Here is a 19167-nt window from a genome sequence, read left to right on the forward strand (position 1 = left end):
ATTTGATATTTTTGTTTCATACAAATACCATCATTAAGTTATGATTATCATGTGCAACCAATTTGGATGTGCTAATTTGAATTAATTAATGTTGTGTTACCCACATTTTCAAGTGTTTAATACATAACGCAACAGACTTATTCCTAAGTACAGTCCGGACGTTCACTTTCTTTGGATAAGGCGTTCCCTAAAAAGTTATTTCTTGTTATTTCTTGTTATTTCTTAAAGTGTGTTTAAATAGCGATTCGAGATGTAGATATAATAATTATATTAACTTGTTTTTCGGAACAATTTTTGTATTTAATTTTAGTGTTGTGTATTTATTGTTATTACCTAAATTCATGTGACGACTTTTTGGTGGCCATCCGAAATAGGATGGATATAGTTTTAAGTATATTAAAAGTAAAACAATGCAAAGATAATCGTTTAACTGCTTTTAGTCAGACATACGGCAAAGTATATCGGAATTTGATAAAGATTCATTGAAAAATTGTGTTGAATGAATTATAAAGAATGAAATTGAATATTCTATGGAATCATATATAATAATAATAATTAATCTTGACACTTTCAGTTCCGGAGAGTCTTACTTTTCAGATTAATAACCTAGTTTTTTAATATCTAGTGAATATTCATTTAATAAAATATAGTTACAAAACTAATGCTTAATAATAAATTTTTGATGAATGAATGCGATTAATTTAAATTCCACATTTCCACACAAACAAGATTGTTTATGGCGAAAAACCCCAGTTGTGAGCAAAAAAAACAATTTATTTCTCAATTTTTAAATTAGTTTTTGAAAAACTTCAATAATCTATTTTTTCAGAATTCCATCCAGAAAAAATATACTTGCGTGCATAGTACTGTATACTTTTGACTTTAATTACATTTTTTTATAATAATACGCTGTTTGAAAGACAATTTAATATGCTTTAATGTGAGTATATATTTATGAAAACTTATTTCGACTTCCTATGCTTAACATAGTGAAATAAATGTATTAGGCAAATTAAGGTTTTTTATTATTAACATAAATTAACACTCGATTTCTTAATAATGGGTATGACCTCCTCTTGCCCTGATAAGATCTCTCATACGATTAGGCAAGGATCTAATCAACTTACTATTGTTTCATGTGGGATTCTACCGCAACAATAAACTCTGGGATCGAGTTGGGGAAAGGAAATCTAGCTCTAGTTCTTCTTTTCAGCTCATGCCATAAATGTTATATAGGATTTAGATCAGGACTGTGCCTACTTTCATTGTCTTCCATAAAGATAAATTCGTATCCAATGTAGTTAACGTGAGTTACCACATAAATTACTAAAATCTCCTCGATATATCAATCAGCTGTTAAACTTCTTATTCCTTACCCCTACGAATGAATACAGCGTCGTTTCGAGCTCCTATAGAAATTACACCCCAGATCTTCCACCTCCAAAAGCACTCCGCTCTTCAAATCAATCATTCTGCAAATCGCTCTTTTGATCTTTGATACACTTTTCTTCTTCAGTCGCTACATTGATCCAACATCCAATTCAGATGATCCTATGCAGAACGCAGGCGAGCTTGCAGATGAGATGAAGTAAGTTTTGGACCAATCGCAGGTGTTTTAGGTATCAGGTTATTTTTTCGCAGTCATCGTCATTCGGTGCACTGTCTGTCTTTGCACTTGAACGCAATTAAGGTGACGATTTCTTAATTTTGTTAACACAATATAACGGTCGTCATGAGTGGTTGTAAATCGCCTTCTGCCTGTTACAGTTCGCAAATAAAAGGATCCATTCTTCTCATACCGCTGGCAAACTCTTCGAACCGCTGCGTGTAGTATGCATTAAACTAACTATTGAGAAAATCATTCTGTGGTTCAATTATGAAATCCCTTATAGTAGGGGAGCTGGCTACATAAAACAGCATCGATAAGATGTTTGAGCTTGGAAACGGGGGGCCCGTAATTAGTACATCACCAAACGGCATTTCTGACACTCTGTACAGGTCGGATATGAAAATGCCAGCCGGTTTTTCCGGGCGAAAAAATGGACTGGAAAACCTCATATTGTACACGAGTGAAAACTCTTGGATCGTGGGGTTTGAAAGCCTCGCCAGAAGTGACCGAAAGTACCGGAATATTTGTCCGAAAAACCCGATCTCTGGGACTATTATTGTTTACATCGACTCAAAGCTGCTTTTAAAGTGGTTTCAAACTTGTCACTGCAGCGAAAGGAATTGTTGGTAAAAAACTTCATTCACTACTTTTTTTTATCACACCTCGTATGTATATAATTATTTTATCACCCTCATGAAGTTACTATTATTATTAACAATTTCTTGTTTTTCCTGTTATCGTAATTATTTAGTATGTTGGTGTTCAATTTGTAGATGTCTTCAGATCAAATTTTACACAAATCTTCCTTTAATCCGTTTATTAACGATCTGATTGTTTATAATCAAAATAGTGCTGATAATAATCAGAAACAGAAATTATTTGTTGCTATATCAAAAGAAATTGAAGATTTTTATAGGTAAATCACGGAGAATTTGCAAAAACTTCTGTATATTTCCTCTTCGCCGTGACTATTGTCGATCGTTGGCGATCCAGCACCTCCTTCACCAAATTAATGAAAATATAGCTGGAGAACAAGAAACTATTTCTATTACACTTGCAGCATCTTTTATCATACGACCCAAACCTAAATAACGATTATATAAAATGTAGTTGAAGGAAAACTAAAATAGATAATCTTTATTGAGTTACGACATAAACAGTTCTTCGTACAATATAAAAAATAGATTTTAGATAAAACATTTAGGTGTGGCTATTATCTTTATATGATTAACCATATTCGATAGAACTACTAAACGACATTCCTGTTCGCTCTGATAAACCAAAGCGTCTACTGACACATCTGTTCTAATGAATATCTTAGGAAGTTAAATACTAACTTAAATCGTTATAATTGCATTCAAATTCCATTAAGCGAATTTTTTTTAATTGTCTGATTTCCACTCTAATCTCTAACCGTAGTTAATAAATAAATGTCCTCGTCAACACGTTGTTTTATCATTTAAACGTGTACGCGCCTTTGACGTACTTTTATCGCGTATTATTTGCTTTTTACAGGAATTACAAAAGATAATTAGTTACCTAATTATTTTTATAAGACAAAGTAAATAGTTCATATATGTTATAATAATTTGTGTGTATTAAAATATTCAAAAACGTAAGTACTACCGAAAACTAACCTGTGTCTATGTATTACTGTTATGTTCTTTGTATGCCTTCTCTATTTTTGATGGTTCCGAATAACGTTTATGACTCTTTTATATTGTAGAAAATTTACCAACATCAAACTCATCTAGAAGTTTTCAATGATCTGAAATAATAAATTATAATTTACAATCTCACAATTCAGTTCATTTCCATCATGAAACAGTATCAGAATCAAATAAATTTTATAAAATTGTAATTTCTCTTTTAGTCCGGTCAGCTTAAACACTCGAAGATACATAAATTCCCATTAAGCTGAAAGTCAGTAAAATTGTTTATAGTATAATTAATATTTCCCATCATTACTGTGTATGGAAAAAAATTATTCAACGTCAAACCTATGAGATACTGTACTTAACACATTTTTTTAACGTGGTCCCCCCAGTAGGCATATTGTACGGGTCTATTGCGATTATGTTTAATTTGAAATTACTGCAAAATAATGGAAATTAGCAGAGATTAAAAAGATAAAAGTGATTTGAATTAAAAAAAGTTGTGAAATTCAAGCCTCCAATACGTAAGTTCTAAATTTTTCTTCTTGTTCTTCTTCTTCATCTCCATCTTCATTCCGAGTGCATGTAAATTACGTCAATAGCGATGTATCGCATGTCGCCTCGTTGGAATCAAAAGGATCCTCCACTGTTTGTGATTCAATATTAGAGCACGACCGGCCTTAACAAGGTGTATGTGTCAAAGGACAAAACAGTCCGACTTTTTTGCAATCAGTAAAGTTTGAACAGGATCAACTTCCACCCACAGTCTGTAGGATCTAGCTGATAACCAAGACACACTTGAACTTGGTATTATACCCAAAAAAAATGTTGATGAGCAGCAACTGAGGTTGGAGGAAGACAAACCAATTGAACATGCACATCGAGACTGTTTCATTTTACTTGATATTCTTATAGTTACAACTTATGTATATTTTATATTTTAAATGTAAGTTAGAAAGCCAATAGTGCAGCAGGATGCCTCAATAATACAATATGGAGAAACAAACATATTAGAACGGAAACTAAGACTAGAATTTACAAAGTTGTTATAAGACCAATAATAACATACACAGCCGAAACGCGACCGGACACGTCCAAAAAACAAAGAATGCTGGAAACAGCTGAGATAAGAATACTGAGGAGAATCACGGGGAACACACTGAGAGATCGAGTGAGTAGCGACTAATACAAGTGGTTATTGAATAGAAAAAAAGAATGGAACAACCATATAAGTAGAATGACAGATGATAGTAAAGATCGCAAGAGACAAATCGCCGGTCGGGAGGAGGAGCGTCGGTCGACCCCGGAAAAGATGGAGGGATAATATAACTTAAAAGCACAACAAAAGAAAGAAACAGGCAGAATTGCCTATAGAAAAGATAGAAGAAGAAGAAGAAGTGTAAGTTACAATGACCGATAGAAAAATATTACAACATATATTACAACTAGAGATTTATATACGTAGCGTTCTCATGCATATTATGACAATTACAGCTTTTACACATTTTTGAATAATTATATCTCAAAAACGTAAGAAAAAAGTATTGACACGTTTTTTGTAGATAATTTCATTATCTACAATTTTTATCTGAAGTATTTTTATGATAAAACTTTTTACTGAAAATTGCAAAAAACTTATTTTTCTGACCTTTGACCTTGAATCAATTTTTTTCATGTACGGGGAACTTCCAAATTTTATTTTTAATCATATTTAAGCAATTTTTCTGATTTTCAGCTTGGTGGGAATTTATGTAGCTTATTTTTGTTCGGACTATTTAAACTGTAAGGAAAATGCCGGGTATTAGAATAGTTTGGACCTGCAAATTGGGTCTTATCAAATTTCATTCTCTAATATTGTTTAACAACTTTCTTATGTTGTTTCAGGAGTGTTTTGTGAAAAAAATGCTGTTGTTTCTGTTCTAAATCGACTTTTTTCATTTAATAATAATCATTCATAATGAATATTATAGGTAGCCCAAGTGCCCAAAAAGTAAATTTTGATACAAAAATATAGAGGAAAGACCTTATTTTTCTATAACATCAATTGTATTCCAATAGTATAATGAAAAGCTAGCGTACTCTCAATTGGAGAGAAAAAAAAGGGAAAGCAAAAAGCACAAGAAGAGCCTCACAAATAAAAAACAAACTAAAACTGAAGTAAACGATGCAATTAGGACACTATATAACGTCAATAACAACCTCAAAATACGAAACTTTTCCTTATTTATCAAGCACCAAAATTTTCGAAGCAATAGCTAGATTAAGATCCGATTGAGGTTGTGATTGTAATTAACAAAAGATCGATAATTGAATAAAATCTCATTTTGTAGCTTTGAAGCCTGTTAAGAAGCAAAAAAGACACATTTGTAATTGAAAGTTTCATATCAATGGCAGCGGATAATTATCTAATCAATCTATTCATTCACTATCATTTTTCTCAAATGTGCGTTATATATAATATTTGTACCTGTTTTTGTTTTGGACTTTGATCAATTAACTACCTTATGAATTAGTATCAGTTTTTCCAAGTAAGACAATCATCACATTATCATTTATTTATTTATGGTTTTTAATGTGGTTGATAAGTTTTTTTCCAAAAATCTAATGCGGTAAGACAATACGTAATATTTTCTATCTACATTACAGTGCATCATTAATATAATTTTTTTTATATATACTTTTATATATACTTTTATATATACTTTTATATTAAATGGTAACTAATACAGTTTTTTGCTTACCATTTACACGTATCCAAGATGTCCCCATTTAGATGCAGTGTATATGTGCAATTTCTGTTGATACATAAAGTCATATGAAACTGTTTCGAACTGTGGGAAAAGGTAGTTTTCGAAAATATCAGATATGTAATTCCCGGAACTGTGTTTTCATCAAAAAAGGGAGATTGTACAAAAACATTAACTTTTGGAGAATCTTGCTCTAGCTGTAAAATTTGGTGTTTTTGCTTGGTCACCCATATTCCAAAGTTACCTCGTCACTGAACACAATGAGGGATCCAATAACTCTATCATCGTGTACCAACTGGTCTTGCATAAGCTCACAAAACTCACATATAGTTCTTTGTTACCTCCATGCAAACCGTTTATGATTTTCTTACGAAGGCACATAACACGCCACATAGATGTCGAAGGATTGTTAAGTTACCTAACAGCTTATTTTCTTTAAACACGACTTGATAATTTGCCTTTACAAAGATAGCCTGTATTACCGAAGCTCTTATACCATCTTCTTGTGATTTGGGTACTCTTTTTTCACAACTACTGAACTCGGCTTTTTCAGAAGCAAGCTATTTTGTTTAGCGGAGGGCAAGTGAAACTCCACATTTTTATTTGTCTTGGAAAGAAGATAATTAGAGAAGGAACTTTGACTCTACATAATAATTTGTGATAGAAAAGCTGTTTACATTTGCATATTCTGAAATGCACTGTATTTGTTTATGCTTATCACCTCACAAATGAATTCGCTGGTCCGTAAAACATATTTCAGACTACTTGAAAATCACCCATATAAAAAACAGTAAGAATGTCCTTGCTCTTTAATACAATAATGGACTGGACTAGCATATAATTTTTTATAATTGATTGATTACCTGATTGAGGTTTACCTAGTAGAAAATCTACATATTTATTGAATTCACGTCAATAAATATACTTCAACTACAAGAATTGAAATCAAGGATAATCACAATGTTAATAGTTGAATACAACCTTGCGTTATTCTTTTTTTGTGTAACATATCGACAAGCAAAGGTGAGTGTTTGATCACAAATTTAGTATATTTTTGATGATTTTTGAAAAGTTTCAGTTTAATTTTATTCACACATCTTTAACATTGATATTAGCTCTAGCTGAAACTTGAGTTTCTATGTATATCTGGGTTAAATATATTCCGTATATAGAAAAAATGCAGAAGTTTGTGATAAATAAACAAAGCAAAGTATATAATAAGCTTGGTTTACGGCAGCTGAAATAATTTAAGTGATAAATTTATTTACAGATATCTTAAAATGATATAAATATTCACATACTTTTTAATTACTTATTACTAAGTGAAAATTATTAATACAAAAACCTTAAATATAGAATATTACGTTATATTGTTATTGTTCAGTATTTATAATTTCCGAAACAAGAAGTAGATATTTGTCAAGAAAATGCACCATACAATTTTAATTGGAGAGGAATACAGAGAGTATTGGGATGAGATTTTGCAAATGGAGAGTATTATGGAAAATAAATCATTGCATTATACGAGGGTTATACCTTCACTCTGCCTCTGACCTGTTGAAGAGCTTTATTGCCATCATAAAAAATAACCTATAATGAAAAAATTGCTCACAAATAATATCTATGCAAACAAAATTCTAAAATTTTTATTTAAATGGAAACAATAAATAATAAAGATAAAGATAGACTAGCATCGTTAAAAACCGATTATATAAGAGCAGTATTTGTTTTTCTGTTCCAAAGCCGAAAGATTACATTTATTCTATGTATACAATAATTTTACCAGACTACCGAGCGAGGAAGGTTTTAAATAGAGGGAGAGGTCATGCAAATTAAATTGGAATAAAACCAAAACTGCAACGCGAACAAAAACAGCAGAATAAAATTTTCTGTAAGGTAACCTATTTTAATATTATTGCTTCATTCGCCTACTTAGAAGGTACTTTTTTAAATCAAAATAATTATTTATCATCAAGTCATATTGAAACCTACTATAAATACGCTCAAGTGTATTAATATCAATAGATTTACAATGGATAAACATACGCTTGACATGATGCAATACCATGTGCAAGAAATTGCATGTAATTCCTCGCAAGATCGAAATATTGATCGAAATATTGCATTCGCTTGACACTATGCAAGTCTCTTGCCATTGCATCATTACTGTCACTTACTAAAATTCTATAAGTAAGAAACAAAATAACAAAACTTTACGAATGTCAGCTGATCTAAGTCTGACATTAGGTGGCTGTTAAACCAAAAGTAACTAGATTTCTTTCTATAATTGCAGCTTGTACGCAATAAAAATAGCATAAAACCGATAATGTTGCAAGTGCGAGATTTTGCATGTAACAATCAGCTGAACTTTATCTGCGCATGCTTTTGATGAAGGTATATATTGCATCTTGCAATGCATTACACGTTGGATTTCATCATGTCAAGCGGCCTTAATGTAGATACCCATATTCAGGAGGCAGCTTCCAGCAGGAAAGATCATGCTTACATATTTTGGGATACCTACTGAAGGCATAATTTTCATAAAATACCTGCGAAAAGGTTCATTCTCAGTCTTTGAAGACCGTCAAACAGTGTAGTTGTGGGTGTAGTGGTAGTGGTTCAAGAAAAAACTAAATTAAAATTAATATTAAACCATACTTTCTTGTTGGTAATTTTTTTATTTATCCAGTAAACTAAAAATGATTATAAATTAATTAGAAATTACTTGTATGGATCCTTTTTATCAGACAAATGTGAAAAGCTCCTCTAGCTATCAGTGATCTATCGTCTACGGGACATTGCTTACTTTCAGACATTGCTTTTCCTATTTTTTGAAATCAATTTTAAAAATACCATACCACGGAGGAAATCGATGCAATGACGCGAATAATATTTCCATAACCAAAGAACATGAATGTTGTAAACAAAACAATACCACAAATACAGACTGACCAAACGTAATCATAACCTCACAAAATTAAAGAATTGAACCAAAAAGTTAAAAGTTGGCGAACTCTTAGCTTAATTTCAATTTAAATTTACTGTTCATTTTCTGCACGAACTACTATCAGTATTTCAAGTAATTTATTTTATTAGTTTAATAAACACTGGTGGAAGCTGCCCTAAGCTGTTATTTTGCATCAGAATATTGCCTCCAGTAACAGCTTCACCATTAAAATAGCTCAGACAGACAGAAATTGATGATCCATCATATTTATCTGATATTAAGCGTCAACAAGTACCCGCATTTTCCAAAAGATCAAAGAACATCTGATAAGTATGAAGTCAAATGCTAAAAAAATATCGACAGAAAACTTTTGTGCCAGTAACAAAACTTAAAAAAAATTGGTTACTGTATTTCTGATGCGACAAATTACGATTTTTTTCATATTAATGGGTTGAAAGCAGAATTCATGACTAATACTGATGTGTATTTTCGGAAACATACTATTTCAAAAAGTTATACGATAAACTTGAAATGTATCACTCTACATTAATATTTAAATAAAGGTTCAGTAAATATGCTTATTACGCCTACTTTTAACATTATGATAACAACTATCAGCCCATTGTTTTGTGTAAATTCAATTTCAATAATTATATTACAATTTGAATAAGTTTTGTCATTCATTGCAATGAAGGGGTATTCACAAGACTTGAGACCTTGAAACTGAAAACAAATTTTCATTGCTTTTAAGTTAACATTAAAACTTAATTCGTCAATATACAATGCGGTCCATATGTATGGAATAAATTCAATTTTAGTGTAAATATGTATTATGCGAAAAAAACATGAAACAGGTCGATTTTTATTCTTAAATTGACAATTATGGAAATATTATCCCCCTCCAGCACCCCCTCGAAAATTTTAAATAAGGTAGAGGGTTCTGTTACACCTTGTTGGAAAGGGATTTTAGTCCATTGCAATATAAAGTTTTTTGTTACATTTGACGCAATTATAACTGAGAAAATTAATTTTTTAGATGTAAAATTTTGATAATGTCTCTATCACAAAACTTTACGTAGAAGGAAGCTAATAGATAAAGTCGCTTAATATTTAATGTTCAAAATGATCACCATCCATTCCTTGACAATAACCGAGGCGATTTTGGAATTCTAGTACAATATTTTGTATGACCTTAGGGGTTATTTTGTTAATTTCTTCCGATATCCTAGCTTTTAAATCAGAAATATTGTCTGGTCTATTGAAATATACTTGAGATATTGAATAACCCCATAAGAAGCAATCAAGAGGAGCCAAATCGGAGAATTTAGTATGCCATGCGATCGTTCCACGTCTTCCAATTACCTATTTGAAGAAACCTCGTTTAGGTGTGCCAAATGAGGTGGAACTCCGTGTAGTTGGTAGTGAATAGATCGATCTATCTCATTTGGATGATGAACCTGAGAAAAATGTCTTTGTAATGAAAGTACTGAGAAGTTAATCAAAAAATCTAGATAAACCTCACCATTAAATGTGCTCCAAAAAATAATTTTATTGTTAACCCCAAACGTTCACTTTTTTAGGATATTGAGTGAAAGCCTCACACATCTAGTGAGGATTTCTCTGTTCTGTTTGTTAACCGTCCGCTTAAATGAAACAACGCTTCATCAGAAAAAACTAATTTGTTGATGAACTGCAAATCTGCGTTCATTCTGTCCATCATCAATTTACAGAAGTCTTACCTTATATCAATATTTTTCACATTTCCAGGAAACTTTTTTTCAATTTTGCTAACTATAGACTGCGAAACGTGTTGACCACGGTATTCATTATTAAAAATTCCACAAACCTCCTTTTGAATTCTTCTTTTATTACCATAACGAATCATAATTAAAATGTCTACTTTTTAAGTCTCGGACAAATGAGCCATAATTAAATTTAATACGCTCATAATTATTATACTGACTTCTTTTAGTAACTTTAAATACCTAAATGACAGCAGCCTAATAGATTCATATCAATTGTTTATTTGGCTTTTTGACTAATATTTTAAGGCCGCTTGACATAATGCAATATAACGTGCAAGAAATTGCACAAGAAAACACTAAAAGTAAACAAATTTCTAGCCTCGAATTTTTACTAATATTTAGTACATAGTTTAACAATAAAAATAACGAAGCTACGTTTTACGAAACTCAGCTGTTCTGCATGCTTTTGATAAAGAAATATTGCGTCTTGCATTGCATTGCACGTTGTATTGCATCACGTTAAGAAGTCTTTAGTATCTTCAAAGATTTTTTCCTAATGTTTAGCAGAACAGATACTAAAATACCTGATTATTTTAAAGTATATTTTAATAGATCAGAGAATTTTGTTGATTTAAAAGCTAGGATAAAGGAAGAAATTAACAAAATTACCCTGAGGTCATACAAAATGTTGTACGAGAATTCAAAAATCGTCTCAGCTATTATTTGGTTACTCAACGACACAAAAGAGCAATGATTTACTAGCCCACGTAGCTTAAGATATACGTATCAATTTTATGGTTATTGAAGAAATGCTTTGTTACAGATCACGATGACGAAAAAAAAATTCGAGTTGGACTCCCCTAATAACTTCAACTCCACGTAAGTAGTTTTTGAAGCTATCATTTATTACTAGCATTGGGCGTATTCAAGATGGTGGCGGGAAAACACCTAATGATGACGATACAGAATAAGATGAATTATTGGAATCAATTTACTTCTGGTATGGAAAATTGGAGACAAAAAAGCTAAATTCGTGTTCCAAAAAACTTTCCAAAATTATTTAGGTTGATGCTATTTATAGTCTAAAGCTTGAAGAAGTTTCGCTATTAATTGAAAACTTCCAGAGGCAACAAGGGGAAAATATATTCAAAATCCACCGTTTACAAAAAGTATTTAATATTCATCTTTATCCACTTTTTCGCTCAATACGTCATGTGTGTATATAAATGCATCTAAATGCTCTTGATTTTAGGTCTCTTCTATTTTAAAATAAGTTTTTTTGGGATAGTTTTTAAAAGAAAGATAAATTTTGACGTTTCGATTTTTCTTTATGTCTTTATCAAAATATTTTGATAAAGACTTAAAGAAAAGTCTTTTAAAAACTATAAAAGAAAATAATTTTAAGACAGAAGAGACCTAAAATCAAAAACATTTAGATGCATTAATATATCAAAAGGTCTAAGAAATAAGAAATTGAAGAAATTTATATATATATATATATATATATATATATATATATATATATATATACATATAATAATTTTATTTTTTAGAACAACACTAGCGAATAATGAACAAATATCCACACAGATTAGTATTGAAAGTATAGATAAAATTTACAGCCCTTATGAACATAGAATACTCGCTCATCCAAATTCGTAAGTATTTAGTTTTACACTATTAGCTAAATCATTATTTCGTCATTATTGTCAATTCGTTACTTATAGTGATTTCACACTATAAAAATTGATTCACACAGGGAATATGAAGTTGCCATTATTTGAGAGTTGTATTGATTTTGAAATTATATCGTGTATTTAGCTTATAAGTCTACTTTTTGGTTAGGCTGCCTGCTTTATTTTTAAATTGTGTATATTTGCAACACTGTTCATTTGACTTACATATGAAGGTTTTATGAAGATTACTAGCCTAAGAGCTAGCCACGTATTTGAGAGAGAATTTCAGGTAGGCCAGTTTTGTGATATGCTATCTCCCTCACTCTCCCGGGCCTGATTCATCATCCTACATCTACAGATAAAATATCATTTTTTCAAAACATTTCAAGAAGTTTCTTTTTTTTGTTATTAATTTTATTGAACCTTTTGCAGCTTGAATTTATTATTGCAAGATATTTTTCATGTTATTTAGACTGTTAGTCCAAGAACCTCCTGCAAAAAAACTGGCCTATCGAGTAACCGGATAAAATTGATTTTAATAATTAGTTTTGAATGTGTAGAAAATAGTTATAAACAAGTGCCTCGTTAAATCTGGTGCTAACCCAATGGCAAGACACTTTTTTTGAATTTTTTTTGTTGTGTTACTGTACCTATCGAGTAACCGCTTCAAACTATAATCAAAGTGAAGTTTAAACATTTTAGTGCCACTTCTATTTCAGTGACAAATGCCTATCTCGATATTCCTTCAAGTCTTATACTATTGCTATTCATATTGCGAGGCTAGCCAAGCTTTGACTATTTTGGAGTGAAGAGGGAAAGACTTAAGTACATTTTCCATAGATTTAATGTCGCTCTCTTTGAGTTTCGAGGTTATATTAGCTACCTGAGAAGTAACAACAATGAGCGTCAATGTAAATTTTGTCAACAAAAACGCAAAGCGGACAGAAAAGTTGTTGTTATTAAACCCATAATTGTTTCACCTTTGTCAGGTTGACCTCATAGATTTTCAATCACAACCTGGACAACCTGGAAACGATAAATTTATTTCAGTTTATAAAGATCACCTTACAAAATTTGTGGTTATAAGACCTTTTCAAACAAAAAGAGCGGAAGTAGTTGCAGAACAGTTGATTAATATATTCCTGTTGTTTGGAGCGCCATGTATATTGCAGTCGGACAATGGAAGAGAATTTTGTAAAAAACTTATTGATGACTTGAAAGTACCTTGGCCAAATCTTGGCCAAAGCAAAGGAAGTGTTGAGAGAGTGAATCAGGATATAGAAAATATGTTGAAAACTTAGGTGCAAGACAACCAGTCAACTTCATGGAGAAACGGATTAAAATTTAGAAATAAAAAATAAAATAATAATAAAAAAGAAAAGCGCACTCCATTCTGGTATTAAAAGATCCCTCTACGAAGCTATCTTTGGTTGCAAACCTAGATTTGGACTGTCAACAACTGCCATTCCAAAGAAAGCACTTAAATCGATAGTCGACAAAGATCAATTGCAAAATACTTTGATTGCATTGAATGTTTCTTCTCAACCTGATAATGAAAAAGTAGTTGAACAAACAGTTTTTAATAATCCCATTACGAAAGTATGTGTTGTCTGTTTAAAAGAATGCAGTGAAGATATAGTTTGCTTAAGATGTGTGGTGCCTGTCCATAATCATGTTCGGAAGATTATGTTTCAGAAGATGAAGTTGAGCAGAAAATCTGCAAATTGTGTTTTAATAAACTTTATGTTCAAAGAGAAAGAGTCTAAGGAATGATTAGGAATTCAAGCGACAAATATGAAATTAATGTCGGATAAATCTCATTCTGAATCCTCTTTGAGATTTACCGTCCGAATTCCAGTGCCTGAAGTTGACAGAGGAAAAGGTGATGCTATATCTATTCATAAAAATAACCCAAGAAGGATTTTTCCAATTGGGCATCATAAAACAATTATATTCCCGATCTCAGTTCAGAATCTGCGAACAAAAATTAATTAAAATTGAAGAAGTACCGGATGTGGAAATATCGTTTCGGTCGGTTGCTGCAGCTCAAAATGTTGGTCTGGGATTTAAAAAATGTTAGTATCAAACCCAGTGTATCAACAAAAAATGTTTTTATTTTAGAAATAATGTTCTTTGTAATTCCAAGTATTATTTTAGTAATCCTGGTTGTAACAAATTATGGTACGTTTCCATAAATACCATTTATAGAATACCTAGTTGTTTAATTTTAGATAAATTGTTTATTTTACACTTTAACTGTCTCTCATTAGTTAATTTATAGAATACCTAGTTATTTCATAGGATAACTAGTTAAGGTGTCAAATTACTGACATACTACATACTTAAACGGACACAGTCAGTTATTTCATGGAATAACTAGGTATTCTATGATATAACTGCATTATATACTTTCACGATAGCATATGGTTGCATATCCAATAGGTTAGGCTCTCAAGGAGGATTGTAATCTGAACAAGGAACAACCAATGTGTTAATATAAAATTTATATCATGAAATCTAATGAAAAATATTCGTAAGATTCAACATAATATTAACTAAAATGATGTAATCAAATACTAGGAACAAACTGGATGCGTAGGTAGACGATTGAAAGTGATATTGTTGGTACTCAAATTGTAAATGTTAATAAAGATTTAAATTAGACAATGTCAATTTAATAAGATTATTGGAAAATCATTATATATTGTTTTAAAATTTTAGTAATAATCGAGTTTTGATGATATTTCAAATAAGACTAAATTGTTAGTGATATATGAATACAATTTTCATTCACTTAGACCCTATTTTTCATACGGAAACGTGAGGTAATTTTTACAACTAGGAATTTCTTTGTTCTTTTGATAATAATTGCATTCTACAATTGAATATTTGAAAATTGCTGAAAATAGTTGTTAAAAATCAACCTTTTATTCAGTTTTTTAGGCGCATTAATTCATATATTAAAAGGCTCTTTAGGAAGTGGTCTACTTGCAGTTCCTAGGGCCTTTCTAAATTCAGGTCTTCTAGTTGGTGTTATTGGAACGATGTTAATTGGTTTCATATGTACATATACAGTTCATCTTTTGGTACGTACTTAAATAAAATAAATCAATCTTCGCGTTCATTTTATTTACTTAAATCCTTTTATAAGAATTGTATAAGTATCAGAATACCTACGAAACCCAAAGCTTTATATATCTTTGGTTTTTTGTGTATTTGTATGAGGATCAATAGTTCTATGTTGAAAACAAGCAATATATGAAATCTATCTTTGGAATATTATATGGGGTATGACATAAATTTCAACACTTTGTAACCCTTCTAGGGTTGGAACTATGTAGCGTTAGTGTTGGAGCTATTCCTGCGGGGTTCTTCGTTTCTTACAAATTCAGTTGCAATGACATACGGTATTACTCGCCCTCTATTGCTAATTACACTACATTAATTAGTGTAATGAGTGTAAATTCGATTAAAGCAAGACTTGATAACTTCTAAGCAACTGGCACTACTATTAACCAAACCAAACACAGCTCCCACGGAACAGGATAAGTATTAGTACATGTAAAATAGGATTAAACCCGAAATTAGATTGGACGCTTCTAATTTTCTGAATTCTCAGAGGTTTAGGGTTACTGAATAAGCCTAGCAACTCTTAACAAAATTACGGGCACGGGAAGTTTTAGACCTCGAAACTCAAAAAAATTTTGAAACGCCAATAACTCGGAAACTAAAAGAAATTCGACAGAAACTTTTTTTACAAAAAAATATAGAGCACAATATTTTCTACAAAAAAGGTCTCTAGTAATTTTTTCGTTGCAGCTACTATTTCTTATTAAATCTCCCTCAATGCCGAAAGCCAATTTACGTTCCAGGCGCACATGGAAACTGCTCTAACTATTGGAAAACTATTTAGTTTTCAAAAATCAAAATGCGTCATGATGGTAAAGATGATGAACTAACTTTTATAAAACGCGATTTCGTTCTCGGTTGATTATTATGTCAATATTCACAGACTTCTTAATAGTTTCTCTTCCACAAAAATATGGATAATCATTTTGTGCTCTATAGTTTTAGCTCCGGAACTTTTTTGAATCCTACGCAGTTTTTGAGTTATTCGCGATTAAAAACATTTTTGACCGTTGAAACCCGTTTTAAAATGGAAATTTTGTGGCTAGGGAAAAATTGAAACCTTTTTTGGATAGGACGTTGTTCTCCACATTTCTTGTCCCAGCAGTTTGTATCGAGATCCTTATAGTTTTCAAATTATCCGCAATTCAAAATGTTTTTTAGCACATGAACCGATTTTACGTTAGGAAAAAAAGTTCAAGACAATATGTAAAGAATTTTTTGCTGTACATTCTTTGCTCCAGCACTTTAGGGACTAGGAACAAATACCTCGGATACTTGCTTGTAGAGAATTTTGTACTTTACATTTTTTATTACGGCAGTTTTTTATTCTCCTCATAGTTTTCAACTCCTAAAATTTCGAAAACATGTTTTCGTAATTTTGTTAAGAGCTGCTAGATTTATTCAGTATTCTAAATCTCCCAGAATCTAGAAAATCAAAACCCTCAATTTAATTTAGGGCTTTAGCTCAAAATCGCCTAATTTCCCTGTACTATATAGGCAGGCGTTATATTCCGAACAACTTTGCGTCATATATTGAAGATAGACTTGAAAGTGCATCTATTTAAGGTTCAGCTAGTGCTAGAAAATCTCTAAATTGAAACACATTTCTCCAAAAGTGTATAGGCCAGAAAGAAATACATATCATAGAAGGTTTCATATGAATAATGCCATTATTCACTTTGTTTATTAAATAATCATACAAAAAGAAAGCCGTAATATTGGATTTTGGATTCAAATTTTTTACCACTCAAAATTAGTAGTATACCTTAGAGCGAGCTTTTGATTTCTATATCAATTGAATTACGACAAGATTATAGCAATGCCAATGGCAGGAGCATCATTAAAAAATATGTTATTATTATTTCATATACTTCTCTAGTAATTTAGACTTAAGCTCAACGAGAATAATTCAATCTTCAATTATTACTCGTACGTTCACAATAACAAGTTTTCAAATCAATTATATACAATATTCAAACGATAATAAAGGTTTCAGCTTCCCAAAAAATATGCATTAAGAAGAAAATACCCAGTTTAGGATTTGCGGAAACAGCAGAAGCAGTTTTCGACAATGGTCCACCCAACATTAAGAAATTTTCCAAAGTTGCAAAGTAAGATCTAATTTTACTCTAGAATTAATATAATTTGATTAATACAAACTGATGAATTTTAATCATTAATCATGAATCTTATGAAAGAATTAGAATGAGTAACATGAGTAGTCTTCATTAAATTCATGAATAATGGCGCTAACACGAGAGAATCTATTTGTACATCTAATTGTATCAATTTTTCGATTACCTATCTATCCTATAAAAATATAATTGATCAATTACTTGCCAAACTTCAGAAGGTTTCTTCACCAAAATAAAAATGAAACTTTTATTAACAACTCATCAATCAATAATACATTTTTTAACTCACGTCCTAATATCGGTCACTAGAATTGTGTTCGCGTCATTTGAATTGAAAAAACTAAATACTGGCAACTAAACGAATTTACTTGCCATTGCCTCCGTTAATTTGCTATTGGTCTCAGATTTATTTAAAGATATGATCGATTTAATAAAATCACACAACAATATATGTGCTTTCTATCACTATGAACTTCATTATGCGTACTGTCTAGATGTTCTACAAAAATTCCCAGTACATTGCAGCATTAATAGCCGTTTCCACAAGTAAATATTTCTTATGGTTACTACCTTGACTATCAAAAACAGGTGATGCTCCTACTTTTTCCAACGAGGTGATGCAAAAGAACGTAATTTCGTGCTGTATCGTTTCTAGGGCTATATATTAGAAATCTGGACTCATCCTCAGGGCCATACGGTTACGGAAAAATAGTGAGTAACTTCCCATTTCTTGTTACTGACGGAGGTTGCTGTACATTCGCAACGTTGCTTTCACAGACTTCTGGAAAACCGTCGAGCTCTTTGTATATACATTCCATGGTCAGAGCATGTATGTCTAGACAAGCTTTAAACAAATTTTTAATCGATCTTTTACTTGTTCATTTTTATCTACACATTAATCAAAACTTTTTAAAATACATTTTACACGGAACCGACGCGACGCTCAACTACAACAAAATTTATTTACTCTTCTCAATTCAGCAATTCTTATTATGATTGTATTATCAGATTGCGGAATATTTTCCTTTTTTCAGCATTTGAATATATTTAAAATAGATTGGTGTATTTGTATATCTAAATATTTATTATTAAATTTATACCTGTCTTTATTCTTACCAAACTGTGCATTTTTATTGTATTCATTCGTCCATGGTCTAAAGAACACCATATTTTTATTTATTTAAAGAAATTTATGCATTAAATAAATCTTACCAAGCCAATGCTGATCGCAGACTGTCTCTGGCAGGAATATTTCGAACAAATTCTGTACATATGCCTTCCGACAGCTTCGTCCAAAAGAAATGCATTTATGTTTAAGATTCGATGTTTTCATTGGTAAAAGTGGAGATGGATTTTATACGGAGAGTAAACATTATTTTTCATTTCTTAATTTGGTATGAGTGCCGTGCGTATTTATGAAATATTGATTGATCCTCGTATAACGTCTTCTGCAATTAATATTGGAAGAACTAAACAAGTTTATTGACTGATATGATTTTAATAAATATGAAAATATTATTTTTT

The 19167-nt window shown here is 31.1% G+C and overlaps 1 protein-coding gene and 1 long non-coding RNA gene across 5 annotated transcripts in view; one reads left to right on the forward strand and one right to left on the reverse strand.

The window, feature by feature from the left end:
* The window catches only part of LOC130901724 (proton-coupled amino acid transporter-like protein pathetic), a 38950-nt gene that overhangs the window by 12570 nt on the left and 7213 nt on the right, over positions 1-19167 (forward strand). For 2 of the 4 annotated variants that reach the window (XM_057813283.1, XM_057813286.1), the window contains exons 2-5: positions 11527-11582; positions 12257-12361; positions 15315-15465; positions 17498-17619. In XM_057813283.1, coding sequence (XP_057669266.1) covers positions 11533-11582; positions 12257-12361; positions 15315-15465; positions 17498-17619 — 428 coding nt within the window. In that variant the 5' untranslated portion in view covers positions 11527-11532. Of the gene's footprint in view, positions 1-5854; positions 5874-6914; positions 7035-11526; positions 11583-12256; positions 12362-15314; positions 15466-17497; positions 17620-19167 lie in introns of those variants that run through there. The other 2 variants (XM_057813284.1, XM_057813282.1) reach the window with 2 other exon arrangements.
* Positions 15-19072, reverse strand: LOC130901725 (uncharacterized). The gene is made up of 3 exons (XR_009060322.1): positions 18856-19072; positions 3247-3377; positions 15-187 (listed from the first exon to the last, which is right to left on the reverse strand). It is a non-coding gene; the product is annotated as an uncharacterized LOC130901725 (long non-coding RNA).

This window comes from Diorhabda carinulata, chromosome X (assembly GCF_026250575.1).
Source record: "Diorhabda carinulata isolate Delta chromosome X, icDioCari1.1, whole genome shotgun sequence".
Classification (NCBI taxonomy): domain Eukaryota; kingdom Metazoa; phylum Arthropoda; class Insecta; order Coleoptera; family Chrysomelidae; genus Diorhabda; species Diorhabda carinulata.